General features: G+C 40.3%; 2 protein-coding genes across 4 annotated transcripts in view; one reads left to right on the plus strand and one right to left on the minus strand.

Annotated features, from left to right (window-relative positions):
• Positions 1-13507, minus strand: part of CCDC186 (coiled-coil domain containing 186) — a 53855-nt gene extending 40348 nt beyond the window's left edge. Inside the window, exons 1-3 of the mRNA XM_050802684.1 lie at positions 13375-13507; positions 12520-12644; positions 1993-2685 (exon numbers count right to left, since the gene is read on the minus strand). Coding sequence (XP_050658641.1) covers positions 1993-2624 — 632 coding nt within the window. The 5' untranslated portion in view covers positions 2625-2685; positions 12520-12644; positions 13375-13507. The remainder of the gene's footprint in view (positions 1-1992; positions 2686-12519; positions 12645-13374) is intronic.
• Positions 13508-18623: 5116 nt separating this feature from the next.
• Positions 18624-23448, plus strand: part of TDRD1 (tudor domain containing 1) — a 54767-nt gene continuing 49942 nt past the window's right edge. Inside the window, exon 1 of one of the 3 annotated variants that reach the window (XM_050803099.1) lies at positions 18624-18753. The gene's annotated coding sequence lies outside the window, so the exon portion shown is untranslated. Of the gene's footprint in view, positions 18754-18900; positions 19400-21178; positions 21721-23448 lie in introns of those variants that run through there. The other 2 variants (XM_050803097.1, XM_050803098.1) reach the window with 2 other exon arrangements.

Genomic DNA, 23448 nt, shown 5'->3' on the forward strand with positions numbered 1-23448 from the left:
TGTACTCTTTAAATATATACAATTTTTATCAGTTATATTTCAATAAAGCTGGGGCAAAAATGGGGGAACAGATGTATACACAAAGATATCTAGAAAGAGATGGATTCATGAAAATTTCAAAGAAAGTAAAAGGCAGTTTTCTTCATAGAAAATTAGATGAAGGAAAAAGTTAAGAAAAAAATCTAGTTGTTTTAGAGCTAACCTGAATCACACAGCATTTTATCTGGAATTTAAAACATTATGTGTATAACCAGAGATTAACCTCGATTTAAAATAACACCTGACATTTGTGTGATGTCCTAATGTCCACAAACAATTCCATCAGGTAAGTACTGTCACTCTCAGGTGAAAAAATCTTTCACTCAAAGAGGCTGACTTGGCCAAGACAACAGAGCTGGCAAATGCCAATGGGTATCTTCCAAATACCAGACATCAGAATTATGATTATTCTACTCACTTGTTCTGCCACTGTTCTGACAGGATGAAGCAAAAAAGAGAAACCAGTTTTCTACTCTATTTCTAGTATTTTCAGATACACTTAACAACTTATAACTGGCTCATTTCTAATAACCGTATTTTAAAAAGCTCTAAAGCCCCATTAACAAAGCTTAGATTTTAACTTTGCATTTGTTAGCATATGGCCTTGAACAAGTTACTTTTTATCTCTCTGTGCTTCTGGTAACTCACCTGTACAATGGGGATAATAATACATGTCACACAGAGTTCTTGTGAAGAATCCATGAACTAATGTAGGTAATATACCAGGCACATAATTATCAGCATATACATGTTTACCGCTATTATTATTAAATGTAAAACATCTTATAATTTATAAATTTATAATTTATATATGAAAGTGGCAAGAGTCTAGATCTAAGTAAAGTGGGAAGAGGCATCAGAGAAAATCTCAAGAGGAAGGTCTAAAAGAATAGGTACAGACTACAGGAAAATGAGAAAGTTACCCTATAAAATGCAAGAACAGCAGCAGCACTGATGGTTCAAGTACAAAAGCATATAGTTTATTCATATAATACAGTATTTCAGTAATGAATAGCAATAGCAGGGGGTAGTATTAAGAAGGGCCTTGGAGTACTTGCAAACCCAAGTTCACAGTAGCATTATTAACAACAGTCAAAAAGCAGAAGGAACCCAGATGTCCATTAATGGATGAATAAACAAAATGTGGTATATACACACAATGGAATATTATTCAGCTTTAAAAAGAAATGAAATTCTGGCATGTTACAACATGGATAAATGAGGACATCAGGCTAAGTGAAATAAGCCACTCATGAAATGACAAGTATATGATTTCACCTACATGAGGTATCATGAGTAGTCAAACTCAGCAACAGAAAGTATAACGGTGGTTGCCAGGGGCTAAGAGAAAGTGGAAATAGTGTTGTTGCTTAACGAATACAGTGTTTCAGGTTTGCAAAGTGAAAAAGTTCTGCAGACTGGTTGTCCAACAGTGTGAGTATATAATAACACTACTGAAATGTATACATAAAAATGGTTAAGATGGTAAATTTTAAACTATCATGAAAACAGAAGTTCACAAATCCAAAAGAAGTCTAAAAATATATTATTATTTACTGAATGACAATTATTCTGTTCTCTAAATTTTATTTTTTTAAACCAATGAATTTAGAATGGAGATTCTAAGAAAAAGTTTTGGAATTTTATGACTTGTCATTTCCTTTTGAGTTTCTCTTAGTTCTGACAATATTATACTTCTACATTCTTTCAAAAGTGAATTTGAGTTGTCTATAAAAATTTCTAGCACGTTAATACATTTATACTATTTAACATATTAGATATTTGAAAAACTCAACATTTGCTCACACATTAACTATACATTTATTGTGCAACTACTATGTGCATGATTCTAATGTGGAAGTAAAAATGGACAAAATGATATTTTCCTTTAAAGAATTCTATCTCGAATCCCTGTGGGGAAAAAAAAATAACCTAAAGGTATAAAAAACTTACTTTTTTATGATATGTTCCTGCTGCAAATATTTATCTTGCACACACTTTTCAAACAGAACTAATGCATGTTCTCCCTTATTCATTCCATTTGGTACTCGATGTTCTGCAAACTCCGTAGATAAGAGCTCAGATTCTATTTCTTCCAACAAATCCTCTGATGCTGAAACGCTCTTTATTTTTGAAATAAATTTCTTGGTGCAGTCTGTATCATAGGGGCTTTCTGAATAAGTCTTTTCATTAGCTGATTCTGGAAATGTAGATGACCTTAATTCCACTAATATTTGTGTTACTTTCTGTTCTGTTTCATTTGTTTTTGAAATCTGTTTAGCAAAATTTCCACTAGGAAAATCAGCTGTTTGTTCAGAATTTTCTAGGCCTATGTCTGTTTTGGCACAAGAATCCTCACCTCCACCATGATCTGGAATATAATTTTCCTGGGCTTCAATTCGATTATTATGCTCATTAGGTTGACATAAAGTTTTATCAGTGTTTAATGACAATAGTTTGGACTCATTTTCTAATTTGCTGCTTTCATCGCCAGAAAACAAGTTGCATGAGTCTTCCTTTAATTCACGTGTTTTCCCAACATTTTTATCAGAGGAAGCAGAGGCTATGTGGTCTGTCTCTGACATGCTGACTGGCACCAATTCACTTTGTAATTCTTCAAATCTGCTCCTGATCTTCGTTTTACATCTAAGAAATTGAAACATCAAAATTAAAAACCACTTTAAATCAAAACCCCATACAAGCTTGAACACCCTCTGTGATGTGGAATAACACACACCACAAATTTTATCACTAATAATTCCTTTAAAAGCCTTTCCTTGAGAAAAAAGAAAAAGGACTAGGACAGCTAACCCAAGCTGGCTAGCTACAAGCAGTAAGGCCATTGCAAAGTCTGTCTTTCCTCCCTCAATTCAAACAACTTCAGTAATTAATTTCAGTTGTAGTCTGCCATTCTCCAATCATCCCCATAAGATGTTAGGTAAGGAGTAACGCTAGCAACTAGAAGATGAGTGCCAAAGAATGCTGAGAATTCCTTCAGCTCTGTAAAGAAAAAAAGACTACCTCATAAATCTGTAAGAAAACACTGGAGAAATAATACACCAATAAAAGCACTAGAAGAGAAATCACAAACCAAGATAACAAAACAATGCACATTAAAGCAGATAAAAATTTACTGAGAAGGAAACCTAAATAACAAGACACAACTATCTATAGCCCAGAGATCTAGATTTGAGCCATAATGAAGTCAGGGTATAAAGAATCCCCGGTAGAAATTAGTTTTCCATCCAGGCAGGAATTTACGAAGTACTATGGTGATTTTCAAACATTCTCTTCAGGAAAGAAACAATGTCCAGTACAAATAAAATGGAGCCCATATGCACTGCCTAGGTCAATAAAAACAATTTTAAAAATTAATTTGGCAAAGTTAGACTATATGTATACACACACATATATACACATATATACACACACACACACACACATATATATATATTTTTGGGGGGACAGAGTCTCACTATTGTTGCCCGGGCTGGAGTGCAATGGTGAGATCTTGGCTCACTGCAACCTCTGCCTCCCAGGTTCCAGCAATTCTCCTGCCTCAGCCTCCTGAGTAGCTGAGACTACAGGGGCCCACCACTACGCCTGGCTAATTTTTTGTATTTTTAGTAAGAGAGGTCTCAAACTCCTGACCTCAGGTGATCCACCTGCCTTGGCCTCCCAAAGTGCTAGGAATACAGGGGTGAGCCACCACATCCAGCCTAGAATATATTTTTAAATTGCTTATGGAGGTTACTATTCTAGCCATTTTATGAAAATTAGTCATCTTCAAATATTATCCTACAACATATAATTATAAAATATTTCCACAATCTTGATTAAAAAAAATTGTTGACTTCTTTCGTCAGGTATCAACAAAGCATGTACAAGGTCATGAGTTACTGAAACCATGTGAGGTTAGATTAAAAAGTGGGCAGATCATAGTTTTGACAGAAATAACAGAGCAATAATTCCAGATGAGAGATACACTAATGGAAAATACCTCTAGTTTATACATGAGATATAAACTAATGGAAAACTAATGGAGAGATACACTAAATTTTTAAGTAACAAAACGTGTATGATTACATCAGGCTGGGATAAAGGTGGTTATCAGAGGATGATGAAAAGAGAGAGAGAAGACTGGTCAGGTAGACTCCATAAAAGGCTAAGCAGGAGTGAATTTTGTTAAGAACAAATCATGGTAAATCAGAATAGACTTGTATACTTAATTATAGTGCAGAGTTTCTAGCACATAGTGGGTTCTCAAATATTTGTTCAATTAAAACTTGTAAGCACAGAAATGGTAACACTAGTATTTGAGAAATATTAGTCTAGGAATCTCAAAAATGGGAGGAATAAGTGTAAGAAAGGAAAAGCAGACCAGCTTGTTAAATATGCTAATTTCTAGACTGCCCTCTGGGGCATCAATTAATAGAGCCATTGGCCTAAATACCTCTCTGTATAAATATGTTTCTGAACAATCAAATTATCATTATCTTGCTGCAGGTATTTTATAACCAAGCCAAAGTACACACTAGTATTAAAAGCTTGGTTTAGACAATAGAAAAAAAGGGAGTAAATAAAAGACCTCGTAAGTACTCTGCATTCCAAAATCTAGGACAAAATAAAATAATTCTCAGAGGCACTGCCACCTACATTACCTCACCCAAAGTAACTCACTTTAAGATATAACTTGTGGGCTGGGTGTGGTGGCTCACACCTGTAATCTCAGCACTTTGGGAGGCCAAGGCGGGCGGATCACGAGGTCAGGAGTTCAAGACCAGCCTAGCCAAGATGGTGAAACTCCCCCGTCTCTACTAAAAATACAAAAATTAGCTGGGTGTGGTGGCAGCCGCCTGTAATCCCAGCTACTCACAGGGCTGAGGCAGAGAACTGCTTGAACCCGAAAGGCAGACGTTGCGGTGAGCCAAGATTGCGCCACTGCACTCCAGCCTGGGAGACAGAGCAAGACTCTGTCTCAAAAAACCAAAAAACAATTAGCAAGGCATGACAGTGGGTGCCTGTAATCCCAGCTACTCACAAGGCTGAGGCAGAAGAATTGCTTGAACCCAGGAGGTGGAGGGTGCAGTGGGCCGAGATCGTGCCATTGCACTCCAGCCTGGGCAACAGAGTGAGACACTTTGTCTCAAAAACAATAAAAAAATAATAAGGAGAAGGAGCACGTCTTTGAGTCAAATTACACCTCCTCATGCCAAGCAGCTGGGAACAGCTTCAACTTTTCTTCAGAGAAAACAATGAGTTTGTGACTTCATTTCTTTTATTTTAATGGCTAGAACCTGTCTTAATTTCTGGAATAAGTTTTTTGTAGTAGCCAAAAGTGGCGTAATAGTTACATCAGACTAAGAGATTCTTAAAAGGACTGCACTTCAGAAGAAAGTACAGAGGTTAGGAGTGTTTTACACTGTATGACTGGAGACCTAGTAAGGAAAAAATAAAACCATTTCATGTTTATACCCCAGATTTAAGATTCCTCAGTAAACCAGTTGTACTACTTTTCCATTCTTATCTCTCAACACATTCCTGAAATCCTGGCACTTCACTATACTTCACTAGCCCAACCAATCTAACTCAAAGATTCCCCCAATTTGCATATTAACATTTCAATGGCTTTGTTCTCAACTAGAATGTTCTTCCCTTAGGTCTATCTAAAGCCTATGTTTAAAGGACCAATTCTAACGTCACATCTTCCTCCAAATTTTCTCTCATCACAAGTACAAAAATAGTCTCTCAGGGTAAATTAAAAAACACTGCATTTATACTCATCAAGCACATAGAGCCTTTCTTGTGACCTTTTTGACGAGGCAGCTTTAGCCTTTTAATGATCTTTGTACTTGCATGAAGATGGAACCTCACTCTGAACTGAATCAAACTCTAAAGTCTCATGCAATATAATAGTAATAATATATCTAACAAACATGTTCTCTACTACATTTACATGCATTTTTGCAAATGCTCTTCAGTGGTTATAAAAATGAAGGTGGGGTCAACCGGGTTTACACAGTGATCTAGGGAGCAAACAGCATTCAGTGGATGGAAAACAGGTTGTAAGATGACAATGTGCAAGACAGTACAGAAAAACAGAAATGTGTCACCCTGCTGGATATTCATCTAGACTTAAAAAGCTGTTTATTTGGTTACCCAAGCTTAGAATCTGTTTTATATATCCTTCTCCTGTAAATTAAGGAAGACTCAGATTAACCTCAAAAGGCAAGTACTTTCTGTAACTTCTCTCAGCAATATGCTCATGACCTTTAGAAAATCATGTAAATTGGCATGTGATAACTACTTAGCTTGCAAGCTGTTGTTTTTTTTTTTAATTTTAATTTTTGTAAAGACAGAGTCTCATTCTGTTGCCAGGCTGAGTGCAGTGGCACGATCTCGGCTCACTGCAACCTCCGACTCCCTGGTTCAAGTCATTCTCCTGCCTCAGCCTCCCAAATAGCTGAGATTACAGGCACAAGCCACCATGCCCAGCTAATTTTTGTATTTTTAGTAAGATAGGGGGTTTTCACCATGTAGGCCAGGATGGTGTCTCTGGACCTCGTCATCCGCCCACCTTGGCCTTCCAAAGTGCTGGGATTACAGGCGTGAGCCACTGCACCTGGCCGCTTGCACACCTTCTGATGATGCTCAAATGAATACTGTTTGGCAGCCAAAGGAAAAGGAGGGGGTTAACAATGGTCTATGTGTATATATGCAACAAAGCCATCACCATAAATAGCTGCACAAGAATGGCAGCAGATGGGGGGGAAAAGCGATGAACTTGATTATGTCCACAATTAACCAGAAGAAAAACAGTTGGCTGAGTCCTCATGTAGGCCTCCAGTTGACAATACTGATGAAGGCCAATTTGGTTGCTATTCAAGTTTTTTGAGGGGAGAGGGGCACGGGGTAAAAGGGGAGCCGTCATCGAGGCTACTAAGGATAGAATGGCAGGTAGTAGACTAAAGGGGAAGGATGTAAAACAAGACATTCATTTGTAAGATTATTTTAAGAAGTGCTGGTACATCCGGGTTGCAGTGTGTAATCCCAACACCTTAGAAGGCTGATGTGGAAGGACTGATTGAGATCAGGAGTTTGAGACCAGCCTGGGCAACATAACAAGACCTCATCTCTACAAAAAAAAAATCTGTTAAAGTTAGCTGGGCATGGTGGCATGTACCTGTATTCCCAGCTACTCAGAAAGCTGAGGTGGGAGGATCACTTGAGTCCAGGACTTCAAGGCTGCAATGAGCTATGATGGCACCACTGCACTCCAGCTTGAACAAGAGTGAGACTAGGTCTCTAAAAAAAAGAAGTGCTTGTACAAAACAAATTTACACTCTTATATATATATATATAAATATATATATATAGTAATTACAATTATAGATTACAGTACCTTTTAGCAACTCTTACTCATTAGGAGAAACTGTATTTAATACAGTACAGTCACAAAATTTCTTTTAACTCAAGTACCTTTTCTCCCCTAGAGTTGTTTCTGTTTCTGACACAGTACTACAGGACCAATTCACACTTCGAAAACATTTCAGTGGTGAGAACTGGTTTCGCTCTTACTGGAGCTCATCAGCTGTAGGCAACTGGTCAAGAAACAACTTTTACTTGCCTTAAAGTCAACCATTACCCACTTTGGAACTTATTTTTTAATGAAAGAACTCACATTTCTACAAAATTATTTTCACACAAGAACCATATAAATGAAAACACTGTCTTTTGGTTCCATTTCCTGATTTTCTAATTAGCAGTATAAACAACAAAAAATTTAGGTTTATTTGATAAACTGCAAATATTGCCCCTATATATAACATCACTATTGTTTGTAAAATCTAAGATTGGTGTTCGAGGTATTTTTCAGACCCTGCATTTTGATGCACCAGCTGGTGCCTGCCACCTGGACCACTAAACTGGCTCAACTGGTCTTGTAACTTGGCACAAGAAGACAGCTTCAACCCCCTATGAGTCATCCCCGACCCAACCAATTAGCATTCCCCATTCCCTAGCCCCCTGCCCACCAAATTATCCTTAAAAAACTCTAGTCTCCTAATTTTCAGGGAGATTGATTTGAGTAATTAACTTCTTACTACTACTTGGCTGGCGCTCTGCATTTATTAAACCTTCTCTATTGCAATACTGCTATCTCAGTAAACTGCCTCTATCTGTGCAGTAGGCAAGAACCTGTGAGGTGATTACAAACTCACAGACACTCAGTAACAGGTTATCAAACAATTAGTCTCATACGAAGGTACTAAGAAACACATTTCCAAACTAGATGTTCATTTTTACCAAATACATATTGAGCATCTATTAATATGTGCAGGCACTATTCTAAGTGTTGGGAACATGGCAGTGAATAAAACAGAAATCCTCATTTTATTCTCGTATTTTACTGCCAATAAACACTAAAGTATCATGAATTCTACAGTATTTAATGTTACAGTATTTTAACTTTAAGGTTTGCCAGGGCTCCATCAGAAGCTAAGAAAGAAATGTGTAAGTGTTTTAAGTCTATTAAGAGAAATCTGGCTTCATTCACAGACTATAAATTTTTAAATTATAAACTGCAGTACCATTCTTTTTTTTGAGATGGAGTCTCACTCTGTCACCCAGGCTGGAGGGCAGTGGTGCCATCTTGGCTCACTGCAACCTCCGCCTCCTGGGTTCCAGCGATTCTCCCGCTCAGCCTCCCGAGTAGCTGAGATTACCGGGGTGTGCCACCACACCCAGTTAATTTCTGTATTTTTAGTAAGAGGTTTCACCATGTTGGCCAGGCTCTCTTGAACTCTTGACCTCAAGCGATCCGCCGGCCTCAGCCTCCCAAAGTGCTGGGAGTACAGGCATGAGCCACTGCGCCCAGCCCATACCATTCTTAAATAATACCAGCTGTATACTTCTCAAGTAATATCCATTAAGCAAACTGACCTTGAGACCACTCCTGTTCTTCAATATAATGGCTTACTGTCCTTTGTAGGAAAAGTACCTACATCAAAAGAGCTTTAATGTATTCTCCAAAAACACCTTGAAAGCAGCATAAACAAAAGAATAACATCTTTCTGACTAGTTCTATCAAGATTTTGATATTGCAATTAATGTCAGAACTAAAATCAAATCAAAAAAGCATCCACACAGTTCAATGTAACCTGCTCACAACCCCCAAATAACTGATTTTTGATAAATAATTAACTTTAAAAGACAAACTTTCTGGATAAAGCTAGCTAGCTATTTACTTATTTATTTATGTTTAGAAATAGGGTCTTATTTTGTCACTCAGGCTGGAATGCAGTGGCTCAATCATAGCTCACTGCAGCTTCAAACTTCTGGGCTCAAGCAATCATCCCACTTAAGCCTCCCAAGTAGATAAGACTACAGGTGCATGCCACCTTACCCAGTTAATATTTTTAACTTAGCGTTTTAAAAACAGAATAATAGGATGGAAAAGAACTTGTGTAAGAAACATGAAAATGTTGTTTCACGTGATGAAAATATCTGACACTTAAGTTTCATACAAGGTGAATTTATGCAGATAAAATTCTGCTTTTAAAAGATAAAAACTGAGGGGGCTATTTGAAAAAACACCGTAAGCTCCACAAAAAGGAAGAAATGATTTTTAAAGTAGTCACATCCTATTAAGCTTTTGGGTAAAATTTAATTTTTTATTTTATTATTAGAGATAGAGTCTTGCTCTGTCACCCAGGTTGGAGTGCAGTCAGAGGTCACTGCAGCCTCAAATTCCTGGGCTCAACTGATCCTCCCACCTCAGGCTCCTAAGAAGCTGGGACTACAGGTACATGCCGCCAAACCCAGCTAATTTTTAAAAATGTTTTGTAGAGATGGAGTCTTGCTATGTTGCCCAGGGTGATCTCAAACTACTGGCATCAAGCAATCTTTTCACCTTAACCCCCCAAAAGTGCTGGGATTACAGATGTGAGCCACCATGGTTGGCACAAATTTAACTGTAATATACTGAATTTCCTTTAAGTGAAACATAGCACTAGAATAAGAAAGTTTCCTTTAGTTCACCAGTTTGAAAAGTTTGTTTTATGAGACCACGGTTATTTATCCCCGTGGGGGTATGTTTAGCTTTACACCCAAGGCGCAAGGCAAGAACTTTATGATATATGCATTATATCACACACAGACACACACAAAAAGATGTTCTCTAAAGAACAGAATGGAGCAATAGAAGGGGGAAGACCCCCAAACTCCACCAACTCCCAAATAGTACCAAATCCTGTGATAGGGTAACAGCACAAAGAGAAATTATGGTCCATCAAAATTCCATGAAAAAGAGGGTCGGTGGCTACATCATGGTTCACATTGTCAAGTTACGCCATATATGTCATATCAGCTCAGTAATTTTACATATCTCCTATAAATACTTTAAAATACTAAAGCAGAAAGTTATCAGAAATAATTGCCTACTAATATAGAAATCTAATTTGAAGACTGCACTTGCACTTCAATGAGTCGAAGAAAACACGAAAAGTATTATCAGCTAATTTTCTTCCAAATCTGAAAACGAATAAAGGTAAAAAAAAAAAATCTGTTCCTTTTTCAAAAAGGAAGGCTCTCAAGCCTTCCTTTACAGGTGGCTCACACCCGTAATCCCAGCACTTTGGGAGGCCGAGATGGGAGGATGAAATGAGGCCAAGAATTAAGAGACCAGCCTGGGAAACACAGCAAGACCTGGTCTATAAAAAATAATAATATATATTTTTTAATTAAAAAGATTAGCATGGCGGCCTGTGCCTGTTGTCCTAGATACTCAGGAGGCTAAGGCAAGAGGATTGCTTGAGCCCAGGTCAAGGCTACAGTGAATTATGACCATACCACTATACCCCAGCCTGGGTGACAGATTGAGATCTTGTCTCAAAAAACTAAACAAAACGAAGGCTAACATCTTTAAAAAAATTTTTTTTCAAGTTAAAAGCCTGCATTATATTAAAAAGTTTGGGTTAATGTTTAAATTTTGAAACCACCTTTGGCCAGGGTTGGTTAATTTGGTGTGCTCTAGTTTATTAAAATCATGAACTGATAGTCTACTTAACTGTAGTTAAGTGTGGTACACATTACATAGTCTACATAATCCTACAACTATCAGTTCATGTGTCTTAATGATAGACAAATGTTAATAAACTCACAATCCAATCAAAACTATGCTGGGGCTGATTTCCACTTTGTGTCTACTATCCCTTCATCTCAGTATTTGCCCTTTTTTGTTTTTACTTTTTAGCCCAAATACATTTTTAAAATCTCAGTAGCTAAGAAAGTTCAAAGCAGTTTGAAACAATAGATTAAATTATCTATGCTCTCACTGCTGCCCCTAAAATGAATACTAAGTATAACATTTGCAATACTGTAAACTCTATGATATGTTTATGAGAAACTGAAGAACCAGCTTTAGTTATTTTAAGGTAGAGATAAAAGAAAAACCTAAGTTTTACTAAAATAAAAAAAAAATTTCAGAGTAAGGATTCTTACTTTAACACGAAACTGTTGCATGAATTTGAGAAACTAGTGCAGATTACTAGTCCTTCTTCAAAGGGAAAGATTTTCTAAATCTCCAAATAAAGCTGCTTTGTGCTTCAACCTACTGTCTCTTCCCTAGAGTCAGTATACTGCAACGCTTTTATCTTCACTCCGTGATGTCAGCATAAAGCTGCAAATAGATGTTTCTAAACTGAACATACTAAGCAATCATCATCAGCTATGCTGTCACCGCATAGCATTAAAGAACAACTCTTTAGTTTATGGGTGAAAGAACTAAAAGGTCAGAGTGGTCACTGTGATACACACCAATCAACCCTTTCCGTTAGCAATAAAGAGGACTCAAAAGCCAATGACACACTATGCAATCTCCACTGTTTAAAGAAACCTTAAGTTTATATGCAGTTATTCTGAATTTAACAGGGCCTTTAAAAAAATAAACACAAGCTATGCATTTCCAGGCAGAATCTTCAGTAATTATACGTTTGCCTATTATGCTGTAAAAAGAAGTTTTAATTCTTAATACTGAAAGATTCGTGATCTAATATCTTCACTGAATTAAAAATAACATGAAAAGACCAAAAATAAAACAGAAAAATGAACCTGGCCAATCACTACTGTTTTTTTTGTGTGTAATGTTGGAAAAATAATTGAAGTTACACAGGGAACAGTGTACATTACACACAGAGATAGTTCAGTTTCACTATCAATCTCTCTAGAACCTGAATCCTTCCCACGAGATTAACACTTAGGTAAATATTAAGGTGTAGTTAGTCGCTGAGAAAGCCACACCTACCTATTTAGCATACCTAGATAATAGCAGATTAATTTCTTCTGAATGACTACCACCCCACCTCCTGAAACTCTAATTTACTGCACACATTAGAAGACAACACCCGGCCTATCGTTTTGGAAGAAACAAAAAGCTGGGCATCAAAGGAACATGACACACATGCAGAGAAAACGGCCAAGTACCTGGGACTGTACTGCGTATTTTTACTATATTCTCTCTTCTGATTCCCATAGGTAACAAGATTATCAAGTGAAAGAAGTAGGATTCTAATCCAGATGTTCTGACTCCAAATCCAGGACTTTTTCCTCTAAACAAAATCAAGCCGGGAATATTAGCTGAAGTTGTTAAACTGTTAACAGCTAAGCAATAATCACACCTGCACTGTTTCCCAAGATTGCTACTTTAGGGACTCGGGGAAGGGTTTCCGTTTTGTTTTTACCATTTTTCACTACTGATGGAGACATAAATTTGAAACCCCGTCCTTACCAATCAACGTTTATGAAATGCCTTGATGTCCTTGAAAGACCACATAAAGAACAGTATCCACACTCCAAAGAATCATTTCTAAGGAACTTAGAATCACAGTAATGGAAGTGTTTGGAAGAGGGTAACAAGTCATCACAACAGTAAACATAGAACACCCACATATGGTCAACTCCAGACGAAAAGCGAAATCGGCGACTGAGTCTAGGAAAGATTCTCGAGCAGGTGGGGCTTGGCTGCAGTTCACACGCAGCCCAGGCAAAGGGCTCGAATTCATACGCTCTCGAGGCATAGCCCCCACAACCCCCGCTGACCCCTCTTCGCCACCTCCAAGGTCCCGGAACCGAAGGAGGAAGGCAGGGAGAGGAAGGGGCTTGAAACTCGTTCCCCAGCCCTCCCCTTCCTCCATGCCCTCGAAGGAGCCCGGCGGGCAGCCGGTTCGACCTAGCCCTCGCCCTCGCCCCCGGACCTGAAGAAGGAACGGAAGGCTGGCAGCCCCACCGCACCGCGACCGCGACTCCCCGGTCTGCCCCGAGCGCCCCTCAGACACTCACCCCACTTCTCCAAGCCTCAGGCCACACCCTAACGAGGCTGCTGGAGCTGTGGCTCAGGGGCCAACTTTTCCATAACGGGGTCCGACCAGTCAAGAGTGGGAGGAAAAGACCGCGGTGAGAAACAGCCGACGCCTCACTCCCTCAGCCGCGGTTTCCCCAAGCCCCTGCGGAGCTGACACATCAACAAAGATGGCGGCGACGCTGAAGCCGGCCCGGTTACAGCTGAGGGGGCGGGGGCTCCCTGGAGGAACCAATCAACGCAGCGCGGGCGGGGTGACGCGGCACACCTTGAGGTCCTGGGTAACCTGTCTGCAGTAGGCGGGGCCGGCGGGGCTCACCTCCCACCTCGCCGCCCGGGAGGCCCCGCCCCGCACTCAACCGGGCTGGGCACCCACGCCCCCGCGACCTGGAAAGCCGACTCTCCTGCCCCTTGGTATTGTCCTTCCTCTTACGCTCCTCCCGAGCCACGCAGGTTGTTTCGCCACGCAGGTTGTTTCTTTCCGCAGGACGCTCTTGTTGGCTATTACTCCTCCTCACCCTTTGGCCTGCATGAGTCAGGGACATAAAGCAATTAAAGAGAATTTGAAATTGGTGGCTTCCCGGCTCTGGTGTGTAAACCTTGCACCTTACGTGGGCGGAATCGGCTGGAGCAGGCTACCTGCCAGGTCGACGATTCAGCCCTGGGGGAGACCTCGGGGGGTTCCACAAGAGCGCGTTCGTGTCTTCAGCGTGGCGCTGCTACCATTGTTTAATAATAAACTGCTGGTGCCTTCGTCTCTGGCTCCGGACTGAGCGCACTGATGGTAGGAAGTGTCCTCTCGCGGCTGGGTAACCTGGCACGCAGCATGGCAACAAAAAGTGTATTGGGTACAGTTGCCTCCCCGGAGCCAGAGAAGGAAGGTCAGCAGTTCAGTCTCTGGAGGTTTTGCAAACCTCCTCAGTCCGGAGAAACAGTGTTCTTTGGTTTAGGACTTACACACATCACATGAATGAAAATAGCTAATTCAGACGATTCTGCAATGTAAGAGTTTGTAAAGCAAAACTTACTACTGCTCTGTTAAATTTCTTCGATACTGTTGGCAAAACACACACACGGAGGTGTAATGGCACCTCACTCCTTAAATGAAGGTACTACATTGAATGAAGCACATTTTGCAGTTAAAGTGTCTTGTCACAGAAAATGAATGATTTGACTTTAAAACAAATCGACCAAACCTTCCTAGGGAGACATTAATCCAAGGGGAAAAAACTGAAGAAATCTTAAGCTGTTTTCAGTACTCGTCAGTAATAACATTGGTATTGCTACTTCTGAATATTCATGAATTTATAATTAGTATAAAGTATCTTTGTGAACCAAGTTTTTCACTATAAAAGATACACAAATATAAACCAAAGACATTACATTAAAATTCTGCAATCCTATATTTGAATTTACAAAAATGAGAATTAACTCATGGTACATTTTTTTCATGAAAAAAAGGTGTGTCCACTGAAAACTCCTAGAACAGTGACCAACCCATTGCACACTCCTGTTCTCCAGATTATGATCTCTAAATAGCATTTCCCAGAAAAAGTTACTTTGGCTCCTCTTGGAGGTTAAGTGCTGATTCTCAGTAGGGGCAAGAAATATGCAAGATAGCCTAGGACATGTTGGTTGTAGCAGAAAGCAAGGAAGAAAGCAAAGATAACATGAACTGTGCCCAAAAGACTCAGAAGGCAGTTCAAAGATGCTGCAACTTCTCAAACAGGACAAATTTAGTATTCAAAAATGATAACAGCAATGGGTTACACATTATGTAAAAAATCAGTGAGTGCATTTATTTTTTTTTTAATGTCATTGACCCTCTTGGAAAGATGCCAACGAGTCATTACAATCTGAGAACTGATAAAGGTAAAGAATCAAGCATTCATCCTACCTTTCCTGCTGCAAACTGAATGTCAATGAGATAGTCAATGTGGGGAAGTTCTTCTCTATAGAACTCCATGTACTAATTGCAGAAAGAAAGATAGATGATCACCATTTTGCAAACCCTGACGAACTTATGGATCTAGGTAATGATCATCTGTGAATCTACAACCATTAGATGAAAAAATGATAGGAAGCTTTGCATTGTAATGGATGGATGGGGCTGACACCACTTGAACCTACTAGATCAATCTTAATATCCTCCAAAGTGAAACCACTACATACTGTGTATTTTCTGAAATGCTGCAATAGAGAATCACACCACCACCTGTGACGTATTCCTGCCAGGGGGATGCAATCAACAAAATTGAATGGGGGAAAAGAAAAAACAAAACAAAAAAAAAACCTCTGCAGTTACTGTAATAAATAAATTGCAAGAGAAGTACAGGATTGAAAGAGAAACCCCTTTTAAAAATAAATCACTGAGTGCAAATACAGGATGTTTTGATCCTGATTTGAACATATCAACAATTTAACACTTGAATGGCTGGGTGTGGTGGCTCACACCTCTAATCCTAGCACTTTGGGAGGCCAAGGTGGGCTGCTTGAGCTCAGGAGTTTGAGACCAGCTTGGGCAACACAGTGGGATCCGATCTCTAAAAAGAAAATTAAAAAATAACATTTGAGGTATCTGGAAATGTTTAGTATTAATTTTATGATATTAAGAAATTATGACCAGGCACTATGGCTCACACCTGTAATCCCAGCTACTGAGGCAGGGTGATAGCTTGAGTCCAGCAGTTCAAGTCTGCAGTGAGCTATGACTGTGCCACTATAGTCTGGGAGCAAGACCCTGTCAGAGAGAAAGGAAAGGACAGGAAAGGAGAAAAAGGAGAAAGGAAAGGAAAGCAAGAGAAATTACTGTTTTTAAAGTTGGGATAAGTTTTGGTGATGTTACTTAAAAGTGGTAATCTCAAAGACACCCACTTACAATATTTTTGGATGAAAAGGATACAATATCCCAGAAAGTAATAAAGTGCTTAACAAATAAAATACCACCTGATGATAGCATGTGAAAGAACACAAACCAACCGAAAGAGCTCCCTGTGGCCAAAGCTGGAAAAATCTGAGCAAGGAAATACAGTAGTATTGGATTATAAAAGTATAAAATAAATATCCATGAGTCCATTATTAAATTAGTAAATGGAGAAGAGACAAATCTCCCGTGCAGAAGAATTTCAAATAATTTCTGTAGATACTGCACCCTCAAAGAGGGACAACATAACTCCCTACTCCTTAAATGTGGGCTTCAAATAATAGCTTCCTTCCAAAGTGTATAGTATGAAAAGGGTAGGGGAAAAAAAGAATATAGTAGAAAGACCTAACAAACACTACCACAGTCAGATGACTAAGTCCTACATCAATTGTCATAATCATATTCATAGGATGTACGCTTGATATGATGCAATAAAAATGGCATTTTTACCTCTGTGATCTTCCTTCCAATAACCCATAACTCCTTTCTCTACCAGCAGAAAAACATCAGATAAATTCCAAAAGTAGGGCATCCTACAAAACGCCTGACAGTACTCCTGGAAGCTTGACGTCAGGGTCATCAAAACAAAAAGTCTAAGGAAGTCGCATGGCCAAGAAGAGCCTAAGGGTCTATGAAAACTAAATGAAATATGATATCCTGATGAGATCTTGCATCAGAAAAGAGACAGTAGGTAAAAACTAAGGAAATCAAAATGGTGGACTTTTTAATAATGTATCAATGTTGATTCCTTAATTGTAACAAATGTATCATGCTAATAGACCATGCTAATAATAGGGGAAATGATGTGACTTCTGTCAGAACTTTGTCCAGCACTTTCCTTTCTTTTTCTTTTTTTTTTTTTTTTTTTTTTTTGAGATAGAGTCTCCCTCTGCTGCCCAGGCTGGAGTGCAGTGGCATGATCTCTGCTTGCTGAAACCTCCGCCTCCCAGGTTCAGGCGATTCTCCTGCCTTAGTCTCCCAAATAGCTGGGATTACAGGCACCCGCCATGACACCCGGCTAATTTAAAAAAAAAATTTTTTTTTTTTTAGTAGAGACGGGGTTTCACCATGTTGGCCAGGCTGGTCTCGAACTCCTGACCTCAAGTGATCTGCCCGCCTCGGCCTCCCAAAGTGCTGGGATTACAGGCGTGAGCCACCATGCCCAGCCAGCACTTTAATTTCACTATTCTGTAAATCTGAAACTGCTGTAAAAAAATAAAATGTATTAAAAATGTATATCAACTAAAGAAAAAAAATCAGGCTTTTAAATAATTGAAGTTAGTTTTATTCAGAGTCTTACGGAGGACTGCAACCAGGGAGATCCCAGAAGATTTCTGTTAAACTACTCCAAAGCAGTGTGTCAGCACACTTTAAATATTAGGTGGTAGAGGTTATGCCCAGGGGTTACATTAAAAGTGCCCAGAAGCTATATAAGATAAAAATCTCTTCAAAGTTTGGGTGCGAGAGTAAGTCTAGGCATCATCATTAATCCTATCCATTATGTACAGAAAAAGGCAAAGGCTAGATCTCTGAATGTATCTTTTCTAAAAATGCAGTGATTCTGAGAGGTGGGAACCTGAGTTCCATCCTGCTTACGCACTCTTCAAGGGATTCTTCTGGAGGGCTGAGAAGTTACTAAGTCAGGCGGTCTGAAATCATGCTGACAAACACAATGAACAAAGCTTTTTCACAGTGAGGGAGGACTATGCTGGGGGCCAGAAGCAGACGTTTGCTACTTTGTCTCACATTTACAATTCTCGGATTTGCTTCAAAACATTGCCGGAAGAGTGCTTGGGGTGCAGATGTAAACAAGATTAACCATGAATCGATAAGGTAGAAACTAGATGACAGGTACACAAGGGTTCCCTTCCTATGAAATTGTTAGGAAAGTTCCATAGCAAAAAAAAAAAAAAAAAAAAAAACCTTGTATTTAAGTAACACCAACAGGTATAAACACATGCCCTCAGTCGGGAAGAAAAGAAAAAAAGTAGCACGTGTGTGTTTAACTTCTAAGACCAGGCAGAGGCAGTTGATTTGGAAAACCCTGGAAGACTTTTAAGTGGGTACGGCGACCCAAGTGACCTTCAAGGGGACAAAGTCTGCATCTTTGCGCCCAAAATTTGCCGAAGACGTTGCCAGAGACATCTTTTTAGAAGAAGCTAGAAGAAAATAAAGTTTCTGCAAAGGAACTTTTTGAGCCTGCAACTAGAGCACAAGCCGCTTCCGGGGAAGGCGGAGGGAGCACGTGGGCACATTGAGTTGCACGTGGACGCGGAGTGCGCAGGCGTGCGCCGGGGCCAGGAAGGCGCAGTCGGGATTGGAGGCGAGGGGAGTGCCGGGCGCATCCCAGGCGGCGGGGCTCCCAGCATAGGCAGTCGCCACCACCGCCAGGCCGCAGAGACAGGTGCGGATCCGCGGTCCTCTTGCCCCTTTCCAGGTCAGGATTCCCAGGCGTATAGGGGAGGGAGAGAGCCTGCATGAAGGGGAAGGGAGGGGACTTCGGTCGTTGAGGGCCAGACGTTGGGCGCTGGACGTTGAGGTTGGGCGTTGAGCGGGTACAAGGGGCCTGGAAGTGGAGAGAGGAGACTTGGAACCTTGGCTGCGAAGGGCAGGTCTAAAGTTGGAGGGTTTGGTGTGGGAGGATTCTCTATGAGTTTGGAAATAGCACTTCCGGGCATCACTCCTTCAAATGCAAACGTTCACCTTCTCTCTAAGAGAAACTTGCATGTGGATTCACTGCCTTCATTTGACTAAAAACTGCGATACAAACAATATTAACACTAGACTTTCTTTTCCCCACTTTCCTCCTATAGGAAAGGAAGATGCGCTAGGGCATTCACTTAGATGTGGGTCAGCTGGCGCTGGTTTGTTTAAGGAGTGCCTGCTGTGTGCCAATAGCTTTTCTGGGCCCTAGGGTCCTTGCTATAAATAACGTTAGCCCTGCTGGGCCTCTGAACTAAGGGAACTGATGCTTCCAGCTCCCTTAGTGAAGCAGCACGGTGCTGTGTGCTAAAATCCAAGGCCGTGGAGGCTGACCTGCGTTTTCATCTAAACTGTGTAAGGTGCTGGCCCTGAGGGGTTTGGTAAGTTATTCCAGCTTCCCACGTCTCCCTTGTTTATCTGTAGGAATAACGAAATAAAAATACTTTAGTCCTCAAATTATTTTCATCTTAAACCTGCAAGCTGGTTCCACAGGAATGGAAGAAATTTTGTGCTTGTAGGAGTGGTATAAAAGTAAAGCAGAAATAATAGCTGCCCTTCGAGCCCTTGAAGTACTAGCCAAGTGATTTACTTCGTCTCTCATTTAATCCTCGTGATTAGGATTTATGAGGAAGTTAACTACTGCACTCCGCATTTTCCAGTCGCTGAATCCTAGAAAGATGAAGTGATTTGCCCAAGATAGTGTGGCTAAATGAGGAAGACGAGACTTATCTGGCTAACTTCAGAGCTCATGCTTTACTGAACCATTGCGTTTTGTCTCTTCAAAGCCGGGGTGTTTTTTGTTGCTGCTGCTGCTACTGTTGTTTTTGAGACGGAGTTTCACTCTTGTTGCCCAGGTTGGAGTGCAATGGCGCAATCCCGGCTCACTGCAACCTCCGCCTCCTGGGTTCAAGCGATTCTCCAGCCTCAGCCTCCCGAGTAGCTGGGATTACAGGTACCAGCCACCATGCCCTGCTACTTTTTGTATTTTTAGTAGAGACAGCGTTTCACCATGTTGGCCAGGCTGGTCTCAAACTCCTCAGCTCAGGTGATTCACCCACTTCAGCCTTTAAAGTGCTGGGATTACAGGCGCGAGCTATGGCGTCCAGCCAAAACCGGAGTGTTTTCTTTGACTGGAATGGTTCTTGCAGAATACATAGGATTGCCAGGAAAATGAAAGCAAACATTAGAGAAGGAAAAAAATGACAGCTGAGTATCTCTGCGTGCACTTTTAATGTTAAAAGAACTCTAGCCTGTGGTGTCCTAGAGGGAAAAGAAATGACTTACCCCCACTGTATCTTAGGAAGCTCCCAGCAACATCAGGGAGGACCGGTAGGATTCCAAAGAAAAGAGAGGGTCTACCCTTAGGGAGCTTCAGGTCTTAGTGGGTTCAAAGCGTGAAGTACAGAACAAAGAGATCTAGAAATATGAGCCCTCATTTTTGCCTGTAGCACTATAGAAATGAGACACTTTCAGTTCACTACTTTTTTAGTACATCAGTGATTCCCAATTCTAAGAAAGTCAGGTACTCGCTAACGTAAAGAAATGTTGAGACCCTTCTAGTTAACCTTTTGTGTTAGCTGAATCAACATTTAAATACTGTGGATTCCAGAATGATTAAATACTGTTTTTATCACTAGTAGCATGTAAAAGTAGTAGATTGTATATAGGGGAAATTACTTATTTTAAAACTGGGTGAGGTTAACCCATGTGGTTTCAGGGCCTTTGCAGCAATAATCTGTCACATTTGTTTACCTGGGTATCAAATCTAAAGCGTGAGGTTGGGAATCAGAGTATTATGCCATAGGGCCTGCCTACTTGTGATTCAAATATTCCCAGTGGTTGACACAGGATGAAACCAAGTAGGAATAGATGCTCAGTCTTACTGGTGTTTTGTAATGTTAAAAATTTATGGCTGGGTGCAGTGGCTCACACCTGTAATTCCAGCACTTTGGGAGGTGGAGGCGGCAGATCACAAGGTCAGGAGTTTGAGACCAGTCTCGTGAAACCCCATCTCTACTAAAAATACAAAAATTAGCCAGGCGTGGTGGGGCATGCCTGTCGTCCCAGCTAATTGGGAGGGCTGGGGCAGGAGAATTGCTTGAACCCGGGACGCGGAGGTTGCAGTGAGCCCGAGATCGTGCCACTGCACTCCAGCTTGGACAACAGAGCGAGACAATGCCTCAAAAAAAAAAAATAAATATTTCACCCTTAAGAGCCTGTTCTGTATCCCAGTTGTGGTGGCTGCCTAAGTCTATGCCTGCCTTACATTCATAAAACTGTAAATCAGTGTACGTGTAATGGTATGATAATTGCATATTTAAAAATAAATTCCAAAAGGTTTTAGGTGACTGAATGTTTTATCTGGATTCACGGTAGTACTGGCCACCTGCTCCAAAAGCTAATGCATAAGTGGTAATAGTGTTCAAAGTCAGGGACATTCTGACTTTCCTGTTGACGGGCTGCCAACCTGTGTCTGGGATCCTGTGTTCCATTATGAGAGTCATGTCAGTATAAGAGTCTCATGTTTTTGAAAGGTTGTGGTTACAGGGCAGCAACAGTTGGGAAGGGAACCATTTTAGAAAATGGTTCCAATGCAGCACGATTGGCTGTCCCAAATGAAAGGAAACAAGAAGTTTGTGGTCCCAGAACAGGTGTAGATGTCTGTTTGCCCTGGGTGTTATAACGAAAATTCCTGAACAGGGTAAGTCCTTAAGACTTAAGCACATCACTTAAGACTGCCAGATGTCATTTCAGACAGCAAGTGTCATTTTCAGTGAACAGGTTGGCATGAAAACAGTGCAATAGTGCATTTAAAATAGTTTTTATCATATGAATATCTTTTGAATGCCTAGTTCTATAAAGCACCATGGTGGATACTGCAGGAAATCAGAGGTATTTTTGTTTGGATTTTTAAAAATAAGAGTTCCTGCACTCAAGCAACTTAAAATAAATGATAGATATAACTGTCTATAGGTAACTAATACAGGGTAGTGAGGCGCTGACTGTAGATTGATTGGCAGCCTGAGTTACTAAATAAAGATAGTGTTATGAAAGACTCTCTCAGGTGTAACACAGCAGCCTACTGAGGATCCAACTCAGTGTCTTAAGAAGATAACTGTACGCTAGTTTTGTGGTTAAAATATTGCTGTGATCCTTTACTTGATTTAGAATTAAGTTACCACATTTTTGGAAAAATGGTTTACTGTTAGATACTTCAGTCTTAAAAATATTTTCATCTATAAAAACGATTCATTCAATATAATTTGGAAAATGTAGTGAGAAAGATATCCTCATCAACCCACCTACTCTGGAATACTCATTGTTATTTATAATGTAATATGTTTCATTCATCTTTTTTTAACCTGCAGTTCTGATTTTCTTTTGCAGTTATAATTGTATTGAATATACAGGTTTTTTCTGCTTTTTCATTTGCCATTTTTTTTTTTTTTTTTTTTTGAGATGGGGTCTCCCTCTGTCGTCCAGGCTGGAGTGCTGCAGTGGCGCTGTCTGGGCTCACTGCAAGCTCCGCCTCCTGGGTTCACACCATTCTCCTGCCTCAGCCTCCCGAGTAGCTGGGACTACAAGTGCCCGCTACCACGCCCAGCTAATATTTTGTATTTTTTAGTAGAGATGGAGTTTCACCGTGTTAGCCGGGATGGTCTTAATCTCCTGACCTCGTGATACGCCCACCTCAGCCTCCCAAAGTGCTGGGATTACAGGCGTGAGCCACCACGCCCAGCCTCATTTGCCATTCTAATAGACATTTTAACAGTGTTTCTGGAAACTAAGATTCTGAATGGTAGTGTAATAGTCTGTCTATTAAAGGCATCACAGTTAACTTTTTTTTTTTTTTTTTTTTTTTTGGAGACAGTCTCGCTTTGTTGCCCAAGCTAGAGTGCAGTGGCACAATTTCGGCTCACTACAACCTCTGCCTCCCAGGTTCAGGCGATTCTCCCACCTCAGCCTCCTGAGTAGCTGGGATTACAGGAACCCACCACTCCTCAGCCTCCTAAAGTGCTGAGATTACAGGTGTGAGCAACTGCGTCCGGGCCTTTTTTGCTATTTTAGGTGGACATTTTTATATATAGGATTTTTTGGTATTTAGGATTATTTCAATGGCATGAGTTCTAGATGTAGAGGTACCAAGTCAGTGGCTAGGAATGCTTTTTAAAAACCCATAGGTATATACGTATATATTTCTAAATTGCTTCCCAGAAAGAGCATATTAATTGATACTCCCTTCAGTAATGAGTGGCTTAATGTTTTAATTGCACTCACTAGGTGGAAAATGTATACTTGCTTCAATTTGAATTTTTTTTAACTATAGGGTTGAATGTTTTTCCCCTTATGTTTACGAGCTGATCTGCCTCTCCATTCTGTTCATGCCTTTTTGTCATTCATTTTACTGTACTGGCCTGCAAATAACAGC

Source organism: Macaca thibetana, chromosome 9, assembly GCF_024542745.1.
Source record: "Macaca thibetana thibetana isolate TM-01 chromosome 9, ASM2454274v1, whole genome shotgun sequence".
NCBI classification, from domain to species: Eukaryota; Metazoa; Chordata; class Mammalia; order Primates; family Cercopithecidae; genus Macaca; species Macaca thibetana.